General features: G+C 38.6%; 1 protein-coding gene across 1 annotated transcript in view; it reads left to right on the forward strand.

Annotated features, from left to right (window-relative positions):
• Nucleotides 1-21,185, forward strand: part of ALPK1 (alpha kinase 1) — a 129,410-nt gene that overhangs the window by 51,285 nt on the left and 56,940 nt on the right. Inside the window, exon 3 of the mRNA XM_060148602.1 lies at nt 19,547-19,778. Within this exon, the coding sequence (XP_060004585.1) occupies nt 19,658-19,778 (121 nt within the window). The 5' untranslated portion in view covers nt 19,547-19,657. The remainder of the gene's footprint in view (nt 1-19,546; nt 19,779-21,185) is intronic.

Here is a 21,185-nt window from a genome sequence, read left to right on the forward strand (position 1 = left end):
CTCAAATTCTTTACCTAGAGTTTGGGTAGACAATATCTGCTTCCCAGAGGATATGCCTCAGATTGAAGGCCCTCCAAAGTTTATAAAAATCACTTTTCCAGGACATCCCTGGTGGTGCAGTGGTTAAGAATCCACCTGCCAGTGCAGGGGACACAGCTTCAAGGCCTGGTCCAGGAAGATCCCACATGCCGGGAAGCAGCTAAGCCCATGCACCACAACTACTGAGCCTGCGCTCTAGAGCCCGCAAACAACTACATAGCCCGCGTGCCACAGCTACTGAAGCCCGCACACCTAGAGCCCGTGCTCCGCAACAAGAGAAGCCACCGCGACAAGAGGCCCACGCACCACAACGAAGAGTAGCCCCTGCTCGCAACAACTAGAGAAAGCCCGCGTGCAGCAATGAAGACCCAATGCAGTCAAAGATAAAAATAAATGAATGTATTAATTTAAAAAAATTTTTTTTCCTACTCTGCAAATGGCTCCCAGTATCATGGCAGCTCTGGATTTGGGGACATAATGGAGTCGGTATATGGGAGTGCTCTTCTCTTCTTTGAGGTGCAGAAATACAAAGAAAACTCTCCTAGCAGGACCATTTGGTAGTCATAAGCACAGGAGCCCTGAGCAGGACCAGATGGCAGGCCTGACTCACCTTGACCTGAGATGTCGCTCTTCTAGCCATGGGGGCTAGGCTAATAGTTCATCAGATGTCACCATGGCTGATGAAGTAGGTAATTGTAGCCGGGGAGTATGAGCAACAGACCCTGCAACTGTGGCCTTTTCTTTTTCCTCTTCTTTCTTCCTGAGGCCGGCAGGTAACCCGTTTGTGACCCGGAACACTCTCATTGCACTTTCCTGTGCAGTCAAGTTTGATAAACACATTCAGCTGCAGGGAACTGGAGAGGGTGGGGCACATTAGCAAGAGAGAAAGAGGGAAGAGGCAGCTTTGGCCTCCAGTCTCCCATTTTAACAAGGTGTGGCCCTCAGGCTGGAAATCTTGATATAAAAAAGCCATAGCAAAGAACTTCATTTTCACTTACAGAATTTTCTAAAATCTATTTCACTTTTGTTTTTTGTAATCACAGCACACTCCCATTTTCTTTATAAATGGAGTGAAAGATAAATTGAATTTCTGGGCAATCTAGTGTTTGTTAAACTAATGGTTCAAGCTGCCTGTCTCATCAGTTACTTCAGTAGCCTATGCATACTCATGACTTCCCAACACAAGAGGAGGATCTCTTCCTTGAAGTCTCTGCTCACTTCATTCCCCAACTAGATTTCTTTCCTTATCTTCTCTTCAACTATTACAAATCCTACCCTTGAAAAGTCCCTGTGCAAGTGCCCTTACCTGCTCTGAAATCCTGTCTTTTACTGTCTTTCAGTGGAATCACTGGCTCCATCCCTGTGGGTGGGAACTGACTTCAGACCTGTGCAATACTCCTAGACTTGAGTTTCCATTATATTATTTTTAATTTTTTCATTAAATGTCAAATAGATATCAAAAAATTGTAAAATAGGTGTAATATACACAGAACACGGTGAATACCCATAGATCAAACAACCAACTTAAGTAAAAGAACCTATCACTTTCTTTGATATCTCATGTGTCCATATACCTACCTCCCATCTTCTTCACTCTTCCCTCAGTAAATCCACTATTATTTTTATTTTTTAAGTCCTTGTTGAATTTGTTACAATATTGCTTCTGTTTTATGTTTTGGTTTTTTGGCTGTGAGGCATGTGGGATCTTAGCTCCCTGACCAGGGATCGAACTTGCACCCCCACCGGTATTGGAAGGCGAAGTCTCAACCACTGGACCGCCAGGGAAGTCCCCACTATTCTTAATTTTTAGTTTATCATTCCCTTTTGTTTGTAATTTTACCTTATATATTTGTATCCTATGTATGTTGTTTAGCTGTGAATGTTTATAAATTTTATGCATGTATTCATCTGTGACTTCCTTTTTTATTTCGAAGATTCATCCATGTTGTATGTAACTGTAATTCGTTCATTTGCTTATTCTATTCCAGTGTATAACTGTACTTCAGTTTTCTAATTCATTCTCCTATATTGATGGACATTCAGATTGTTTCCTTTTGTTTGTTTGCTATTACAACCTGTCACTGTGGACAGTCTTACACATGTCCTGTTGACACAGGTCCAGGAGCTTCCCTAGAGTATATGCCTAAGAGTGACACTGGGTCATAGTGTGTGTGCATCTTTGATTTTACTGGATAATACCAAACAGTGGTGGATGGGAGTAACTAATATTGACTGTTCTTGACAACTGTTATCCAACTTACATTTTTTTTTCCAATCAAGAAGTTGTGAATGTTTTTTCATTGTGGTTTGAATATATATTTCCAAATTACTAATCAGGTTGGACACTTTTCATAAGTTGATTGGCCATTCATGTTTACTTGTGTGAAGTTTCGTTCAATTATTTTGCTTATTCTTTTTCTACTATGTGGTTAGTCCTTTTCTCATTGGTTTATAGGAATTCTTTACACATTCTGGATAGAAATTTTTTGTCAGTTACATATTTTACAAATACTTTCTCCCAGTTTGTGACTTCTCTTTTCACTTTCTTTTTTGATGACTTTTTACTAATCAGAAACTCATCTTTCCAGTTAATTAAATATATGTCTTTTCCTTTATAATTAGCATTTTTTTGCAAGTGTTTAAGAAATTCTTTCCTAACCAAAACTCATAAAGATATTCTCTTGTAGGTATTCTCTTTTAGAAAGTTGCATTGTTTTTTTTTTTTTTTTTTTCTTTCATGGTTTTGTCTTTCACTTTTTGGTCTGTGACTTGTATTGATTTTATTTTATTTTTTCAAAATATTTATTTATTGGGCTTCCCTGGTGGCGCAGTGGTTGAGAGTCCGCCTGCCAACGCAGGGGACATGGGTTCGTGCCCCTGGGAGGATCCCACATGCCGCAGAGCGGCTGGGCCCGTGAGCCGTGGCCGCTGGACCTGCGCGTCCGGAGCCTGTGCTCCGCAACTGGAGAGGCCGCAGCGGTGAGAGGCCTGCGTACCGCAAAAAAAAAAAATACATATTTAGTTATTTATTTGTTTATTTTTGGCTGTGTTGGGTCTTCGTTGCTGCGTGCAGGCTTTCTCTAGTTGCGGCGAGCGGGAGCTACTCTTCATTGCGGTGCGTGGGCCTCTCAGTGCAGTGGCTTCTCTTGCTGCGGAGCACGGGCTCTAAAAATGCGGGCTTCAGTAGTTGTAGCATGGGGGCTCTAGAGCACAGGCTCAGTAGTTGTGATGCACGGGCTTAGTTGCTCCGCGGCATGTGAGATCTTCTTGGACCAGAGCTTGAACCCGTGTCCCCTGCATTGGCAGGTGGATTCTTAACCACTGCACCACCAGGGAAGTCCCTATATTGATTTTTAAAAAAACAGTTAGCTCAGTGTCATATATCGAGCTCTGTAATAAATCAAGTTTTCATATGTACGTGGGTCCTTTGCTAAGCTCCTGATTTAATTTAGAAGATCCATTTGGTCTATCCTAGTGCCAGTAATTTTTGTATCATTTAATGTCATTTTGTATTAATTATTGACATCTGGTGTGACACCTCCTCTCCTCCCTTGTTATTTTTCACTAGGAGTATCTTGATTATTCTTGAACTTTGTTCTCCCACATAAATTTTAGAATCATTTTGTAAGGATGCACACAAAGACAAGCACACACAGAGCTGTTTGTTTTGCTTGGAATTGCATTAATAATTTAGATTAACTTGGTGAAATTGATGTCTTGATAATATTGAGTTTTCCACACCACTAACATGGGGTATCTCCTCATGTATTTAGATTTTCATTAATATCTTTCAACGAAGTAAGTTTTATAATTTCTCTCTAAATGTCTTGCATATTTATTGTTAGAATTATTCTTAGGTACTTTATATATACACATATATTGTTTTTATTATAACTTACATATTTTATACCATTGTAAATGGTATATTTTTATTAAATTATATTTTCTAGCCATTTGTTGCTGATTTTAAAAATAATTTGCATAAGGTTGGATTTATTTGCCCAATCAAGTTTACCAGTAATTTGTCAATTTCATTGGTCTTTTGAATTTTATTTTCTTGATCTTCCTATTATTTGTTTTTTTATTTCATTAATTTCTGCTCTTTATTTTCTTTCCTCTACTTTCTTTTAGTTTACTTTTTCTATTCATTTCCTTAGTTTTGGTTATATAAGCTTAACTCATTAATTTTCCATAATTCTTTCTTTCTCTGTTATAAGTATTTGGGCTATAAATGTCCTTCTACATTGCACTTTGACCAAATTCCACACTTTTTGATATGTAGTGCTTATCATTCCATTTTAATATTTTCTAATTTTCATAATGATAACTTCTTTGAACTGTGAGTTATTTAGAAGCATATTTCTTAATTTTCATTTATATAAGGGTTTTAATCTAGTCAACTTTTCATTATTGATTACCAACTTAATTGAATTTTGGCCATACAGTGTCATCTGTATATTTTTTTTCTTAATTTTTAATTTTTTAATTTGTTTTTTTTTTGCGGTACGCGCCTCTCACTGTTGTGGTCTCTCCCGTTGTGGAGCACAGGCTCCGGATGCGCAGGCTCAGCGGCCATGGCTCACGGGCCCAGCCGCTCCGCGGCATGTGGGATCCTCCTGAACCGGGGCACGAACCCGTGTCCCCTGCATCGGCAGGCGGACTCTCAACCACTGCGCCACCAGGGAAGCCCTGCCTCATGCTTTTTAAACAGTTTTTTTAAGAAAAACTTGAGGAAATAAAATCTAATCTGAGACCTGAGGGGAGAGCGGATTTGTTTAAGGAAGGGGAAGGAAAGGGTGCATTATAAGTCAAGGCAGCCTGGCAAGAAGAAGCGGGTAGCTTAATGTGGAGGAAGAACTTCCAGACTCGCAGGCTCAGCGGCCATGGCAAAGGGGCCCGGCTGCTCCGCGGCATGTGGGATCTTCCCGGACTGGGGCACGAACGCAGTCCCCTGCGTTGGCAGGTGGACTCTCAACCACTGTGCCACCAGGGAAGCCCTTTTCTTAATTTTTAAATTTTATTTTATTTATTTTTTTATACAGCAGGTTCTTATTAGTCATCAGTTTTATACACATCAGTGTATACATGTCAATCCCAATTGCCCAATTCATCACACCACCACCACCACCCCCCTGCGGCTTTCCCCTCTTGATGTCCATACGTTTGTTCTGTACATCTGTGTCTCAATTCCTGCCCTGCAAACCAGTTCATCTGTACCGTTTATCTAGGTTCCACATATATGCATCAATAAACGATATTTGTTTTTCTCTTTCTGACTGACTTCACTCTGTATGACAGTCTCTAGATCCATCCACATCTCAACAAATGACCCAATTTCGTTCCTTTTTATGGCTGAGTAATATTCCATTGTATATACGTACTACATCTTCTTTATCCATTCATCTGTCGATGGGCATTTAGGTTGCTTCCATGACCGGGCTATTGTAAATAGTGCTGCAGTGAACATTGGGGTGCATGTGTCTTTCTGAATTATGGTTTTCTCTGGGTATATGCCCAGTAGTGGGATTGCTGGATCATATGGTAATTCTATTTTTAGTTTTTTAAGGAACCTCCATACTGTTGTCCATAATGGCTGTATCAATTTACATTCTCACCAGCAGTGTAAGAGGGTTCCCTTTTCTCCACACCCTCTCCAGCATTTGTTGTTTGTAGATTTTCCGATGATGCCCATTCTAACTGGTGTGAGGTGATACCTCATTGTAGTTTTGATTTGCATTTCTCTAATAATTAGTGATGTTGAGCAGCTCTTCATGTGCTTCTTGGCCATCTGTATGTCTTTGGGGAAATGTCTGTTTAGGTCTTCTGCCCATTTTTGGACTGGGTTCGTTTTTCTTTTGATATTGAGCTACATGAGCTGTTTATATATTTTGGAGATTAATCCTTTGTCCATTGATTCCTTTGCAAATATTTTCTCCCATTCTGAGGGTTGTCTTTTCGTCTTGTTTATGGTTTCCTTTGCTGTTCAAAAGCTTTGAAGTTTCATTAGGTCCCATTTGTTTATTTTTGTTTTTATTTCCATTACTCTAGGAGGTGGATCAAAAAAGACCTTGCTGTGATTTATATCAAACAGTGTTCTTCCTATGTTTTCCTCTAAGAGTTTTATAGTGTCTGGTCTTACATTTAGGTCTCGAATCCATTTTCAGTTTATTTTTGTGTGTGGTGTTAGGGTGTGTTCTAATTTCATTCTTTTACGTGTAGCTGTCCAGTTTTCCCAGCACCACTTATTGAAGAGACTGTCTTTTCTCCATTGTCTATCCTTGCCTCCTTTGTCATAGATTAGTTGACCATAGATGCGTGGGTTTATCTCTGGGCTTTCTATCTTGTTCCGTTGATCTGTGCTTCTGTTTTTCTGCCAGTACCATATTGTCTTGATTACTGTAGCTTTGTAGTATAGTCTGAAGTCAGGGAGTCTGATTCCTCCAGCTCGTTTTTTTCCCTGAAGACTGCTTTGGCTATTCAGGGTCTTTTGTATCTCCATACAAATTTTAAGATTTTTTGTTCTAGTTCCGTAAAAACTGCCATTGGTAATTTGATAGGGATTGCATTGAATCTGTAGATTGCTTTGAGTAGTATAGTCATTTTGAAAATATTGATTCTTCCAATCCAGGAACATGGTATATCTCTCCATCTGTTGGTGTCATCTTTAATTTCTTTCATCAGTGTCTTACAGTTTTCTGCATACTGGTCTTTAGTCTCCCTAGGTAGATTTATTCCTAGATATTTAATTCTTTTTGTTGCAGTGGTAAATGGGAGTGTTTCCTTAATTTCTGTTTCAGATTTTTCATCATTAGCGTATAGGAATGCAGGAGATTTCTGTGCATTCATTTTGTATCCTGCAACTTTACCAAATTCATTGATTAGCTCTAGTCGTTTTCTGGTGGCATCTTTAGGATTCTCTATGTAAAGTATCATGTCGTCTACAAACAGTGACAGTTTTACTTGTTCTTTTCCAATTTGTATTCCTTTTATTTCTTTTTCTTCTCTGTTTGCCATGGCTAGGACTTCCAAAACTATGTTGAATACTGGTGGTGAGAGTGGACATCCTTGTCTTGTTCCTGATCTTAGTGGAAATGCTTTCAGTTTTTCACCATTGAGAATGTTTGCTGTGGGTTTGTCGTATATGGCCTTTATTATGTTGAGGTAGGTTCCCTCTATGCCCGCTTTCTGGAGAGTTTTTATCATAAATGGGTGTTGAATTTTGTCAAAAGCTTTTTCTGCATCTACTGAGATGGTCATATGGTTTTTATTCTTCAGTTTGTTAATATGGTGCATCACATTGATTGGTTTGTGTATATTGAAGAATCCTTTCATCCCTGGGATAAATCCCACTTGATCATGGTGTATGATCGTTTTAACGTGTTGTTGGATTCTGTTTGCTAGTATTTTGTTGAGGATTTTTGTGTCTATATTCATCAGTAATATTGGTCTGTCTTTTTTTTTTTTTTTTTAGTATCTTTGTCTGGTTTTGGTATCAGGGTGATGGTGGCCTCGTAGAATGAGTTTGGGAGTGTTCCTTCCTCCACAATTTTTTGGAAGAGTTTGAGAAGGATGGGTGTTAGCTCTTCTCTAAATGTTTTATAGAATTCCCCTGTGAAGCCATCTGTTCTTGGACTTCTGTTTGTTGGAAAATTTTTAATCACAGTTTCAATTTCATTACTTGTGATTGGTCTGTTCATATTTTCTATTTCTTCCAGGTTCAGTCTTGGAAGGTTATACCTTTCTAAGAATTTGTCCATTTCTTCCAGGTTGTCCATTTTATTGGCATAGAGTTGCTTGTAGTAGTCTCTTAGGTGCTTTGTATCTCTGTGGTGTCTGTTGTAACTTCTTTTTCATTTTTAATTTTATTGATTTGAGTCCTCTCCCTTTTCTTCTTGATGAGTCTGGCTAATGGTTTATCAATTTTGTTTATCTTCTCAAAGAGCTAGCTTTTAGTTTTATTGATCTTTGCTATTGTTTTCTTCGTTTCTATTTCATTTATTTCTGCTCTCATCTTTATGATTTCTTTCCTCTGCTAACTTTCAGTTTTGTTTGTTCTTCTTTCTCTAGTTCCTTTAGGTGTAAGGTTAGATTGTTTATTTGAGAATTTTCTTGTTTATTGAGGTGGGCTTGTATAGCTATAAACTTCCCTCTTAGAATGGCTTTTGCTGCATCCCATAGGTTTTGGATAGTCGTGTTTTCATTGTCATTTGTCTCTAGGTATTTTTTGATTTCCTCTTTGGTTCCTTCAGTGATCTCTTGGTTATTTAGTAATGTATTGTTTAGCCTCCATGTGTTTGTGTTTTTTACGGTTTTTTCTCTGTAATTCATTTCTAATCTCATGGTGTTGTGGTCAGAAAAGATGCTTGATATGATTTCAGTTTTCTTAAATTTACTGAGGCTTGATTTGTGACCCAAGATGTGAACTATCCTGCAGAATGTTCCGTGCGCACTTGAGAAGAATGTGTAATCTGCTGGTTTTGGATGGAATGTCCTATAAATATCAATTCAATCTACCTGGTCTATTGTGTCATTTAAAGCTTGTGTTTCCTTATTAATTTTCTGTTTGGATGATCTGTCCACTGGTGTAAGTGAGGTGTTAAAGTCCCCCACTATTACTGTGTTACTGTCGATTTCCTCTTTTATAGCTGTTAACAGTTGCCTTATGCATTGAGGTGCTCCTATGTTGGGTGCATATATACTTATAATTGTTATATCTTCTTCTTGGATTGATCCCTTGATCATTATATAGTGTCCTTCGTTGTCTCTTGTAACATTCTTTATTTTAAAGTCCATTTTTTCTGATATGAGTATTGCTACTTTAGCTTTCTTTTGATTTCCATTTTCATGGAATATCATTTTCTATCCCCTCATCCTCTCTGTATGTGTCCCTAGGTCTGAAGTGGGTCTCTTGTAGACAGCATATATATGGGTCTTGTTTTTGTATCCATTCAGCAAGCCTGTGTCTTTTGGTTGGAGCTTTTAATCCATTCACATTTAAGGTAATTATCGATATGTATGTTCCTATGACCATTTTCTTAATTGTTTTGGGTTTGTTTTTTGTAGGTCCTTTTCTTCTCTTGTATTTCCCACTTAGAGAACTTCCTTTAACATTTGTTGTAGAGCTGGTTTGGTGGTGCTGAATTCTCTTAGCTTTTGCTTGTCTGTAAAGCTTTTGATTTCTCCATCTAATCTGAATGAAATCCTTGCTGGGTAGAGTAATCTTGGTTGTAGGTTCTTCCCTTTCATCACTTGAAGTGTATCATGCCACTCCCTTCTGGCTTGTAGAGTTTCTGCTGAGAAATCAGCTGTTAACCTTCTGGGAGTTCCCTTGTATGTTATTTGTTGTTTTTCCCTTGCTGCTTTCAAGAATTTTTCTTTGTCTTTCCTTTTTGCCAGTTTGATTTCTATGTGTCTCGGCATGTTTCTCCTTGGGTTTATCCTGTATGGGACTCACTGCGCTTCCTGCACTTGGGTGGCTGTTTCCTTTCCAACGTTAGGGAAGCTTTCGACTATAATCTCTTCAAATATTTTCTCGGGTCCTTTCTCTCTCTCTTCTCCTTCTGGGACCCCTATAATGGGAATATTATTGCGTTTAATGTTGTCCCAGAGGTCACTTAGGCTGTCTTCATTTCTTTTCATTCTTTTTTCTTTATTCTGTTCCACAGCAGTGAATTCCACCATTCTGTCTTCCAGGTCACTTATCCGTTCTTCTGCCTCAGTTATTCTGCTTTTGATTCCTTCTAGTGTAGTTTTCATCTCAGTTATTGTATTGTGCATCTCTGTTTGTTTGTTCTTTTTTTTTTTTTTCCGGTATGTGGGCCTCTCAGTGTTGTGGCCTCTCCCATTGCAGAGCACAGGCTCCAGACGCGCAGGCTCAGGGGCCATAGCTCACGGGCCCAGCCACTCCGCGGCATGTGGGATCCTCCCGGACCGGGGCACAAACCCGTGTCCCCTGCATCGGCAGGCGGACTCTCAACCACTGCGCCACCAAGGAAGCCCTGTTTGTTTGTTCTTTAATTCTTCTAGATCTTTGTTAAACATTTCTGGCATCTTCTTGATCTTTGCCTCCATTCTTTTTCCAAGGTCCTGGACATCTTCACTATCATTATTCTGAGTTCTTTTTCTGGAAGGTTGCCTATCTCCACTTCATTTAGTTGTTTTTCTGTGGTTTTATCTTGTTCCTTCATCTGGAACATAGCCCTCTACCTTTTCATCTTGTCCATTTTTCTGTGAATGTGGGTTTTGTTCCACAGGCTGCAGGATTGTAGTTCTTCTTGCTGCTTCTGTCTACCCTCTGGTGGATGAGGGTAACTAAGAGGCTTGTGCAAGTTTCCTGATGGGAGGGACTGGTGGTTCGTAGAGCTGACTGTTGCTCTGGTGGGCAGAGCTCAGTAAAACTTTAATCTGCTTGACTGCTGATGGGTGGGGCTGGGTTCCCTCCCTGTTGGTTGTTTGGCCTGAGGCAACCCAACCCTGGAGCCTACCCGGGCTCTTTGGTGGGGCTAATGGCTGACTCTGGGAGGGCTCACGCCAAGGAGTACTTCCCAGAACTTCTGCTGCCAGTGTCCTTGTCCCCACAGTGAGCCACAGCCACCACCCGCCTCTGCAGGAGACCCTCCAACACTAGCAGGTAGGTCTGGTTCAGTCTCCCCTGGGGTCACTGCTCCTTCCTCTGGGTCCCGATGTGCACACTACTTTGTGTGTGCCCTCCAAGAGTGGAGTCTCTGTTTCCCCCAGTCCTGTCGAAGTCCTGCAATCAAATCCCACTAGCCTTCAAAGTCTGATTCTCTAGGAATTCCTCCTCCTTTTGCCGGACCCCCAGATTGGGAAGCCTGACATGGGGCTCAGAACCTTCACTGCAGTGGGTGGACTTCTGTGGTATAAGTGTTCTCCAGTCTGTGAGTCACCCACGCAGCATTTATGGGATTTGATTTTGCTGTTATTGCCCCTCTCCTACCATCTCACTGTGGCTTCTCCTTTGTCTTTGGACGTGGGGTATATTTTTTGGTGAGTTCCAGTGTCATCTTGTTGATGATTGTCCAGCAGCTAGTTGTGATCCTGGTGTTCTCACAGGAGGGATCCAGAGCTCGTCCTTCTACTCCACCATCTTGGTTCAGGGCCCTCCTCTCTTTTGTTATTTAGTTCATGTCATCTGTTTGATATTAATCCTTTGAAATTTGCTGAGATTTCTTTTATGGCACAGCAGGTGTTAAATTCTTATAAATGTTCCAGGTATGCTTCAAAATAATGTGTATTCTGCTACTGTTGAGTATGCTGTTTCATAAATATCTATTAGATCCGTTGGTCAATTCTGTTGATCAAATCAATGATATCATTTCTGACTTTCATTTGCTTAATATGTTAGCTTCTAAGAGAAGTGTGTTAAATTTTCCCACTATTATTATGTATTTGCATATTTTTCTGTATGATTCTTTCAATTTTTGTTTCATATATATTAAAGTTATGCTACTAGATATATGCAAAGTTAGCATTGCCATACCTTTCTGGTGAGCTGAACTATATCATTGTGAAGTGACCTTTTCATCGGTTCTAATGCCTTTTGCCTTAAAGTCTGTTTTATCTGATATTAATATAGCTACATCAGCTTTCTTTTAGTTAGTATTTTTCTATATCTTTTTTCATCTTACTACTTTTAACATTTCCATATTCTTATGCTTACCTAAATCCATGTAGCTATTTTTTTTGTTGTTTGTTTGTTTTTGCTTTTTTTTTTGATTTTTTGCGGTACACAGGCCTCTCACCATTGTGGCCTCTCCCATTGCTGAGCATAGGCTCCAGATGCGCAGGCTCAGTGGCCATGGCTCACGGGCCCAGCCGCTCCGTGGCATGTGGGATCTTCCCGGACCAGGCACGAACCTGTGTCCCCTGCATCGGCAGGCGGGACTCTCAACTGCTGCGCCACCAGGGAAGCCCCATGTAGCTATTTTTTAATCTAGTCTATCATTATCATTTTACTGTAGTATTTAACCCATGTGTATTTATTGGAAGCATTAATATGTTTATGTTCCACTTTGACTGAATTCTATTTTGATATGTAGTATTTGTCATTCCATTATAATATTTTCTAATTTCCATAATAGTGACTTCTTTGACCTGTGAGTCATTTAGAAGTATATTTCTTGATTTTCTTTTTTTCTTGCCTTCTTTTAGATTGGTTTTTTTCATTTTTTTTCTTTCACTAGTTTCTAAGTTATATGTTTTATTTTAATTTTTTATGGATTATCTTAGACATTTTATCATAGTCTAAATGTCTCCACTCCTCCTGACCAACTCAAGAATCTTAGAAAACTTTAATATCGCTCACTTTCCTCCTGACATATATGCTGTTGGTGTTTGTATGTGTATTGTTCTATTTTTTTCATCCACAAGACAGACATTGTTTCTGTAGCGTTATACAATCAATGTTTGTTTATACTTAGCCAAGCCAGTAACTTACCACTTTTATTATTATTACTTCTCCTTGAATCTCAAGCCTTTCATCTGTGACCACTTTCCTTTAATCTAAAGTACATACTATAGAGGTATGTTTGGAACTGTTGATGTTTATTTTTAAATACCTTTATTTTGTATGGTTTCCCCTCCTAGCATATTAAAGCTATCTTTTCACTGTCTTCTAGTTTCCACTCTTGCTTTTAGGTAGCTATCTGTAAATTCATTGTTATTTCTTTGAAGATAATCTGTCTTTTCTCTCTGGCCATTTTAAAGATCTTCTCTATGTCTTTTGTGTTACCTACTTTCACTCTGATATTTCTAGGTATGAATTTTTATTAATTTATCCTGCTTGAGTATTATGGGAATTTTGATTATTGTCTTTCTCCTGGTCTAAAAGTTGTTAGTCATTATCTCTCCAAATTTCTTCTGCTTCCTCAGCTTCTTTCCATCTAAGACTCTGAATAGATGTTAGAGCTTTTCCATCAGTCCTCTGTGTTTCTTAATCTGTCTTGTATTTTCCATCCCTTTATCTTTTTCTGTTGCATTCTAGGTGATGTGTTCTGATGTATTTTTCAGTTCAAAAATTCTGTCTTTAGCCAGAGCTAATATTTTATCAAATATATCCAATGCCCTGAATTTAAAATTTTTATTATGTTTTTTGTTTGTAGAAATTGTATTTGATTCTTTTTCAATATGCTTGTCCCTTTTTATAGTTTCTTGCTCTTTACTCATACACTCAACATTACTCTTTCAGTTCTTTAAACATGTATATTTTGTAGTTTATATCTGATAATTCCATTATCTATAGTCTTTTGTAGGTCTAATTTTACTATCTGTTGTTTCTGCTTTCATTCATTGTTTCTTTTTATCTTATGCATTTTGTGAGCTTTGACCAGGAGCTCATGTTTCTTGGTATTTTATAGGTGACAGTCTTTGAAACTTGGATTGAAATCAGATTCCTTTAGAGAAGATTATGTTTCATTCCACCAGTTGCCTGAGAAAACCACCAACCTGGGCTCATTTGTAAATAGTTTATTTAAAAATAATTATCAGCTAGATGGGGCTTCCCTGGTGGCACAGTGGTTAAGAATCCGGCTGCCAATGCAGGGGACACAGGTTCAAGCCCTGGTCCAGGATGATCCCACATGCTGCAGAACAACTAAGCCTGTGCACCAAAACTAATGAGCCTGCGCTGTAGAGCCCACAAGCCACAACTACTGAGCCCACGTGCCACAATTACTGAAGCCCATGTGCCTAGAACCCGTGCTCCACAACAAGAGTGGAGAAGACACCACAATGAGAAGCCCGTGCACCACAACAAAGCATAGCCCCCCCTTGCTGCAACTAGAGAAAGCTCATGTGTGGCAACGAACACCGAACGCAGCCATAAATAAATAAATAAGCAAATAAAATCTATTAAAAAAATAATAATTATTATCAGACAGAGGTTTTGCAGACCTGTGCCTTCCAATTTGCAAGGGAAAAATTTTTGTTCTCCTCCTTGAAGCAGCATGTTTTGCCACAGAAAATTTTCCTGGCAGGTAGGGGAAGAAGATGAGAATATATTTTTAGCTCACCCCTACACTAAAAGTGCAACGTTTTAGGATCACAGTTTTATGCAGGGGGGAGTCTCCTCTTTTACTCCCTCCTGGGTAGGCCTTTGGTTTTATTTCCTATCCTCCCATGTTCCAAAACAGTGAAAACCAGTTTCAACTCACAGTGTTTGGCAAATACACTCAAGGCAAACGCTAGCCTCTGTGTTAACTTTCTGGGTTCCAGCTTTTACTTGATTTTTGTCTTCTGAGTAGTCCTTCCTTTTTTGCCATTTCATTGATATATTTTAGATATTTTAACACGTTTTTCCAGCATTTTTAGTTGTTTTCAGCAGGAATGTTGGTCAGAGCATATCGTCTTCTATACTGCTAGAAAGAGAAGTCTACCCTTTAGGTTTTTGTGGCTTAGAAGTTGCCTTCTCCTTCTCCCTTTTCATGCGGTTTTAAAATGCTAACAAATGGCTGTCACCCAAACGTATCTAATCAAGCTGCACAGTTGTATTACTCTCCAGTCAGATTTCTTTTTCTCCTTTTATTTACCCATTTCGACCACCAACCAGTGCAAGAGGTAATATGGTCAGAGTTGATGTGTGGTGTTGCTCAGAAGAGGGTGAAAAGGTGGGAAAGGCTGGATTGTCATTGCTGGGGCCTGATTAGAGAAACTTATTCTTGTTGTTCTATGTGGGAGACCAGAATATATTTTCTCCTAAAAACAATGTGATACATAATTTTGAATGTAGATGAAAAAGTACTTTTAGTATAATTATTCATGTGCATATGAATTAAATGAGCTCTTTAAACTTGCTTATAAATTTAACCAACCATTAATTAAATTCCAACAAAGATAATTTAAATAGAGCATTTAGAATACAATCATGTGTGATATGCTTTGAATAGTTCATTTTTTATATATTTATGTCTTATTCCTCTAATTACATTGTAAACTTCTTGACAGTAGGAGTCATCTCTTTTACCTCTTTATGCTTCCCCACATCTTCAAGCCTAAGGATTCTCACTAGTTGGCTGGTCATTTATTACAAAGGTGGCAGCCAGTAGACCATGGAATACCTTTGGAGTTCTTTTATTTTCCCTAATTTACCCCCTAATAAGTATACTGATTGTCCAGTGAAAAAAACTTAAACACAAATGCCAAAAGAAATGGGGCTTTGAATAATCCACTGATGTGCTTCTTTCTAATGATGGCTGACTTGCCAGTTATTCTATAAATCAGCTACTCAGCTAAATTCTTAGTCATTAATAAAACTATTCATATGCCAAAATCAAACACAGAGTGTATGAACAAATAACCATTTGGCTGTGTGTGTGCATGTGTGCCTTAGAGTATATGAGTCTAACTTATTCTAGAGTTATCTGTTTGCATGTTTGTTTGCTTTTTCTGGTCTCTTTCTATTTGATTTTTAAAGAAAAAATATATGGGGGGATGTTAAAATAGAAAAAAATAATTCATAGATTATAAAAAATATTGGGAAACATCCATTTTCCAATTTAGAAATAATGTATACCTCACAGAGCATCACAGTTCAGGGGGGCAAAAATCAATATGTGTTAAAATTGAAAATGATTCTTTTATAAATGAAGCTGACCAAAATTTTCAGCGGGACTGTTGCCTGAAGGAAAATTTCCTGGGCTCCAGCCTCTGTTATGCCTAACAATGAACCATACAAGTCTAGACAGATGGTTGGATTCCACAGTGTTTCTCATGTTACAATATTTCTTCCTATTGTCTCTCCTGAATTCTACAGGGAAAGGGGGAAATGCTATAACTTTCAAAAAGTATTAAGAATATCTTTGGTATAGTTTGGGAAGTCACAAGTAATAAACATTCATTATCTTGGAAATCTCTTCTTCCGTTTTAGACATGCTTTCTTGGTTAAAATTTGATTGCTTATGTTGACCTGTATGATTTAGCTTCCTTACTATCTTTATTGCTAGAAGTAGAAGGTGTATTTATGTCTTTTCTCGTCTATGTTCCCTGTCTCAAAGTATGCTAACATCATCTATTCAGTTTTGAGCTATGGTGAGGTAGAAATTTGGGACTCATCCTTAAGACCATTCATAGCCATCCAACACCAACAGTTCATATACTCCCTAAACAGTTCTCAAATCTGTCCAATTTTCCATATCTCTGATATCATCACTCTGGTCCAAAGTCCTTGTATCTCTCACCTGGATTATTGCAATAAGTACCTAACTGATCTTCCTGCAGTCACCCTCTTCCTCCCTGCCCCCTTATATACAAACTACGTCCAAAACAGAATGATCATTCCCAAATGTAAATCTGGTTGTGTTCCTACTGCTACCAGTAGTTTTCTGTGACTCTTAGGGTAAACACAAAATTCCTTACCTGGCACACAAGGCCCTCCACAGTCCCTGCTTACCTCTCCAGCATCACTTCATGTCAGCTTTCTCCTTTTATGTCTAGTTCAGCCAACCTGACCTTCTTTCATTCCCTCTATATTTCCTTCTACGTTAGGACTGTTCCCTACCATTTTAACTTCATTAAGCCCTGTTCCTCTTTCAGAGGTTAATTCAGGCATCACATCCTCAGAGAAGCCCCCCTTGACCTGCCCTATCCTTACCCAAATGCTTAGGTCAAGTCCTGTTGTTTGCCCTCACAAAACCATGTATCTTATCTCTCTTTCACAGCACTTAGACAAAAGGAAGAGATTTATGATCCTGTGCATCAGGAATCAGGGTTTCAAGTGAGGAAACAAAAGCAAAGAAGAATATTTAGTAATCAGCCTCTAAGATTCAAGCCCATACTTCTAACCCACAGAGAAGAGTATGCATAAAAATATTACACTTAAGGGTTCTGAAAAGAGCCAGGAATTTTTCAGTAAATAAATATCAGATATTCTTTAGTCTATCTATTCTTTAGATAGACAACCTGGTCTATCTAAACTGCTGCTGAGTACGTAATTTAAGACCTGGAAACATTTTAACAATTGTTCCCAACCAATCCCCTCAAAATATAGATGAGAAAAGTGAATCTCAAAAGTGAAACTCAGAGGTCTCACAAATAGTTAATAGTAGAGAATGAAGTGGAATTAGTTGTTGAGCACTATTATGTATATTAGTTTTCCTATTTCTAGGTCTTTTCTTTACTACATACTCTCTCTGCTTAAAATATTAACAGAAACAAAGCAGTTAAAATTTATAATGGAAGACTACTGTCTACCCTAAGAGGATGATACAGCACTAATAAAACATTAAGCCTTTAGACAAAGGGGTGATGTGCTATTAAAATTATATTATAGTGCAGTTTTATTTCTTTGTGCATGAGCTCTTCATATTTTCTTTTTATACCTCTATTTCTATATGAAGTCCTATAAAAAGGATCCTGGGAAAGTGAACTCCCTTCTTGATTTAATTTAGGACTTGAAGAAAAGTGAGAGTCCTACTCACCCGTTACTCATTCCAAACAAAGTTTGTTCTTAACTTTCTCATCCACCAACTGCATTTCCCAATTTCCATACTAACCTTCCATTATAGTCACCATCTCCCTTTTTCAGGGAATGGTGGGAATGGGCTATCATTGCTACATGGCCTCTTGCTCACTCTAGTCTACTGATTAACTCTCTGACCAGCCCTTACTGTTTAGTTCTTTTCATAGAAAGGCAAGCTAATGGTCAGCTTGTACCACAAAACATTGACATAAACACTTGAGCTAAAAGGGACACTGAAAACCATTTAGTCCAACAACCCAATCCATGCAGGAATACTCTATGAAACATCTTAAGCAGAAAAGAGATTAAATTTATATTTATGTTTAAATGCTTCCAGTAACTAATTTCATGACTTCACTTAATGTAAATGCTCTTTCAAGTAACAAGACTGTTGTATGAAAACTCTGCTTGTGTTCTTCATCAATGAGTACATGATTGTCTTCATGAAACAAGTCTGTTGCATCCTAAAACTTTGCTTTGGCACTTCTACGTGTGTGTGTGTGTGTGTGTGTGTGAATGAATGAAAACCTAAAGTACAGCGAGGATAAAATTCAGGTTAGAATGAAAATTACAGAGTTTAGATTTCACAGTTCATCCTTCATTTTCTGTTCCTGTTAAGTCATAGAATAGATAAAAGATAGAAAAACACTTTCTTGCTATTTCAGATTCAAAACCAGCTTCTTAAAGTGAGGCCATTGTGTAGCAGAGCACATTTTCCCCAACACCAATACAATAATTCACTGGTTTAATAGTTTTAATGATTACTAAAACAGTAAAATATTGTGTTTCATGGATCTGCTAGATAACAGAGGGAGTAGATCATATATCTGTTGTACTTTCTTCCTTTTCAGATTCTCTTTCTTTGGTAATAAGAGTCTACATGCCATACAAGAGTGTCACAACCAGACAGCAGCTCCACTGTCTATTCTGGCAAATTCAGAAAGAGAATAACTTCTTTTGTTTTGTTTACAATGTACATTCTTTAATAAAAGGAAAACAAGCAAAATGATTTGTTAAACTACTATATAGAAAATAAACAACAAGGACCTACTGTATAACACAGGGAACTTATACCCAATATTTTGTAATAACCTATAAGGGAAAAGAATTTGAACAAGAACATATATATATGTGTGTGTGTGTGTGTCTGTATGTGTGTGTGTGTGTGTGTGTATGTATATGAAATTGAATCACTTTGCTGTACACCAGAAACTAACACAACATTGTAAGTCAACTATACTTCAATTAAAAAAAATTTGTTAATCAAGAGACTTTTCAGTATTTGTCAGGCATTTTTTGTACAGTCAGTGGGTTATTTTGTTCCTGAAATTACTTTGACTGCAATAGCTCATTACAGTATACTCATATTTATATAAGAAGTCCCTCAGCTGTATATGTGTTAAATGGGATATAAGTAGATCTATCCATATGATAGATCTAGGAAATTGGGTTTTCTGGGATTACATTTCTTTATTTTATTTGGCAATGTGCCTGGCAGTGAAGAGCTTTAAATTTGGCATCTGTCATTGCCTATTTTGGTCCAAATTATATGATGCTAAATACCATAAAGAATACTGCACAGGGGAAATCAGCAGTGGGTTATGAGAGTGGTAAACTTCATATTACCATGTGCTTGTGTCTGAATATTAGAACTGTTAGCCAGATGCTTCCTGTAGACTCCCAGAGAGGCAAGAAAGTGTGGTGCCCCTGGGATCCAGAGGCACTGATATGAGGTATTCAGAAGATACATGAATCATAGGGTATATTCATTTCATTTGGCTCCATGTGATTCCACTGACTTCACTGTGGGTAACCAGGTCTGCACCAGGACCCTTTCCCTTCTGCTCTCTGATGACTTCGAGGTGCTGCCCATCTAGACCAGGCCCTGCAGTAATTTCACACACTCCCCTAAGAAAGTCCTCAGGGGCTGTCATGTATTTTCATGTGCTTGCTCTATTATCCCTCCCTGCTTGAGTCTTACAGATAATTGATGACGCTTCAGTTAATCATCTTTCCCCCTCTTTTGTTCACCAGGTACCTCAGGCTTGAAGGGGCTCTTTTATTGAGAATCGATGTCTTCTCCTAGGTAATTGATCACTGTAGACCCAGGGACACTCGACTCATCATCGAGGGAGGGTAATCATCATGAATAATCAAAAAGCTGTAGCTGTGCTACTGCAAGAGTGCAAGCAAGTGCTGGACCAGCTCTTGTTGGAGGCGTCAGATGTGTTAGAGGAGGACAAGAGGGAGGACCAGCGGTGCAGAGGTGAGGTCCTGATGGGAGGTGCTGGGGGGAATGGGGAGCAGCAGGTTTGCTCTCCTTTCCCCTGTCTGAACAACACATTCTCATCTCTGCCCTATTTTTCTTCTCTTGGCAGATGACCACAGAGAGATGAGTGGATTTCTAGGGCATGAATGGGACATGGGCTGTGGGTGGACGGGCAGGGGAGGAAGCCCACTTTGTTGCAGTGAATTGCTGTCAGTTCTAATTTTAAGCTTCAGTAAACATGAGGCCACAAGAAACAGTTTAGTTCAAGAAGAACAAAGGGTCCAAGTGGGCTGGTGCACGTAAATTTCAATTATTAAAAAATTGAAGCAACTTCTGAATGGTGGCACATACTTTTTTTTCAAACTAGGCTTTTGTGCCTCATCAGTTTCCATAGACTTCTACAGTTTCCACAAATATGTCATCTCATCAGTCCCATCTCTCTTTTTTGATCATCAGTACATTTTCTTATCTTGTATTTACATGCCATTTGTAAAATAAATCCACTCATACTGATAAATGCTTATTGCATCATTATCAGAGTTTAAGAATTTGGCTTTTTTGCTCATTCATAGTTTGTGCCGTTCATAGTTTTAGATGAGTCATTGTTTGGGAAGTTTCAATCACAAAGTCTAGAAAGTTAAAGCATTTCTGATTTCTTCTTTAGCCAGTTTTGAAGAGGCAGCCTTCTTAGATTTCTTTTTAGCATTCAGATAAATTTCCCTTCATTTCTATCAGTGTGTCCCTTTTATGTGCTTTTAATATTTTTCTTTGTATTTTTAGTCATTTGCTATTCCTTACAGAAATAAGATCCCCATATAAAATGCACACTCCCCATCTCTTTTGTTGTTGTTGATTATGTAATGGGAAAAGGTTCTAGGAGAGTCTTTTTCCCACATTCTTGTATATAGGCACATATATTTTTATAAGAGAACTTTTAGGTGCCTTTAGAAGTCTAACTTTTTGTAACCTGTCATCCAGGCTCTTTTCCAGAACATGCCCCATGTCCAGTTGTTGCACAGCCTTAGTGTTTTCTTTCTTTACTAGCCAGATACATCAGAGTCTAACTTCACTTGCTCCAGTGCTGGTCCTGGTTCTCCCCAGGGGCAGTGCGTTGTGTTCTGTTATTACTCCTGAAGTTTTTCTCTTCTCCTTTTACTACATCATGTCCTTTGTCTCTTCAGCCCAAATTCCTTTAAGCTTTGTGTTCTCCTTAGTGAAGACTCTGAGCCCTCATTCAGGAAGGATTTTCATTTTCTTTTTCTTCCCAAGTGCCACAGAATAGGAGAAATAATCAGTTTAGTTCCAGATAAGGCAAATCACGACTGCAAAATCACTCAATTAGCCATGGCCCTTCAGGTAAGCTGCTTGGGGAAGTAAGTGACCAGAGAGGCAGAGGAGGCTACT

The sequence above is a fragment of the Lagenorhynchus albirostris genome, chromosome 4 (genome assembly GCF_949774975.1).
Source record: "Lagenorhynchus albirostris chromosome 4, mLagAlb1.1, whole genome shotgun sequence".
Classification (NCBI taxonomy): Eukaryota; Metazoa; Chordata; class Mammalia; order Artiodactyla; family Delphinidae; genus Lagenorhynchus; species Lagenorhynchus albirostris.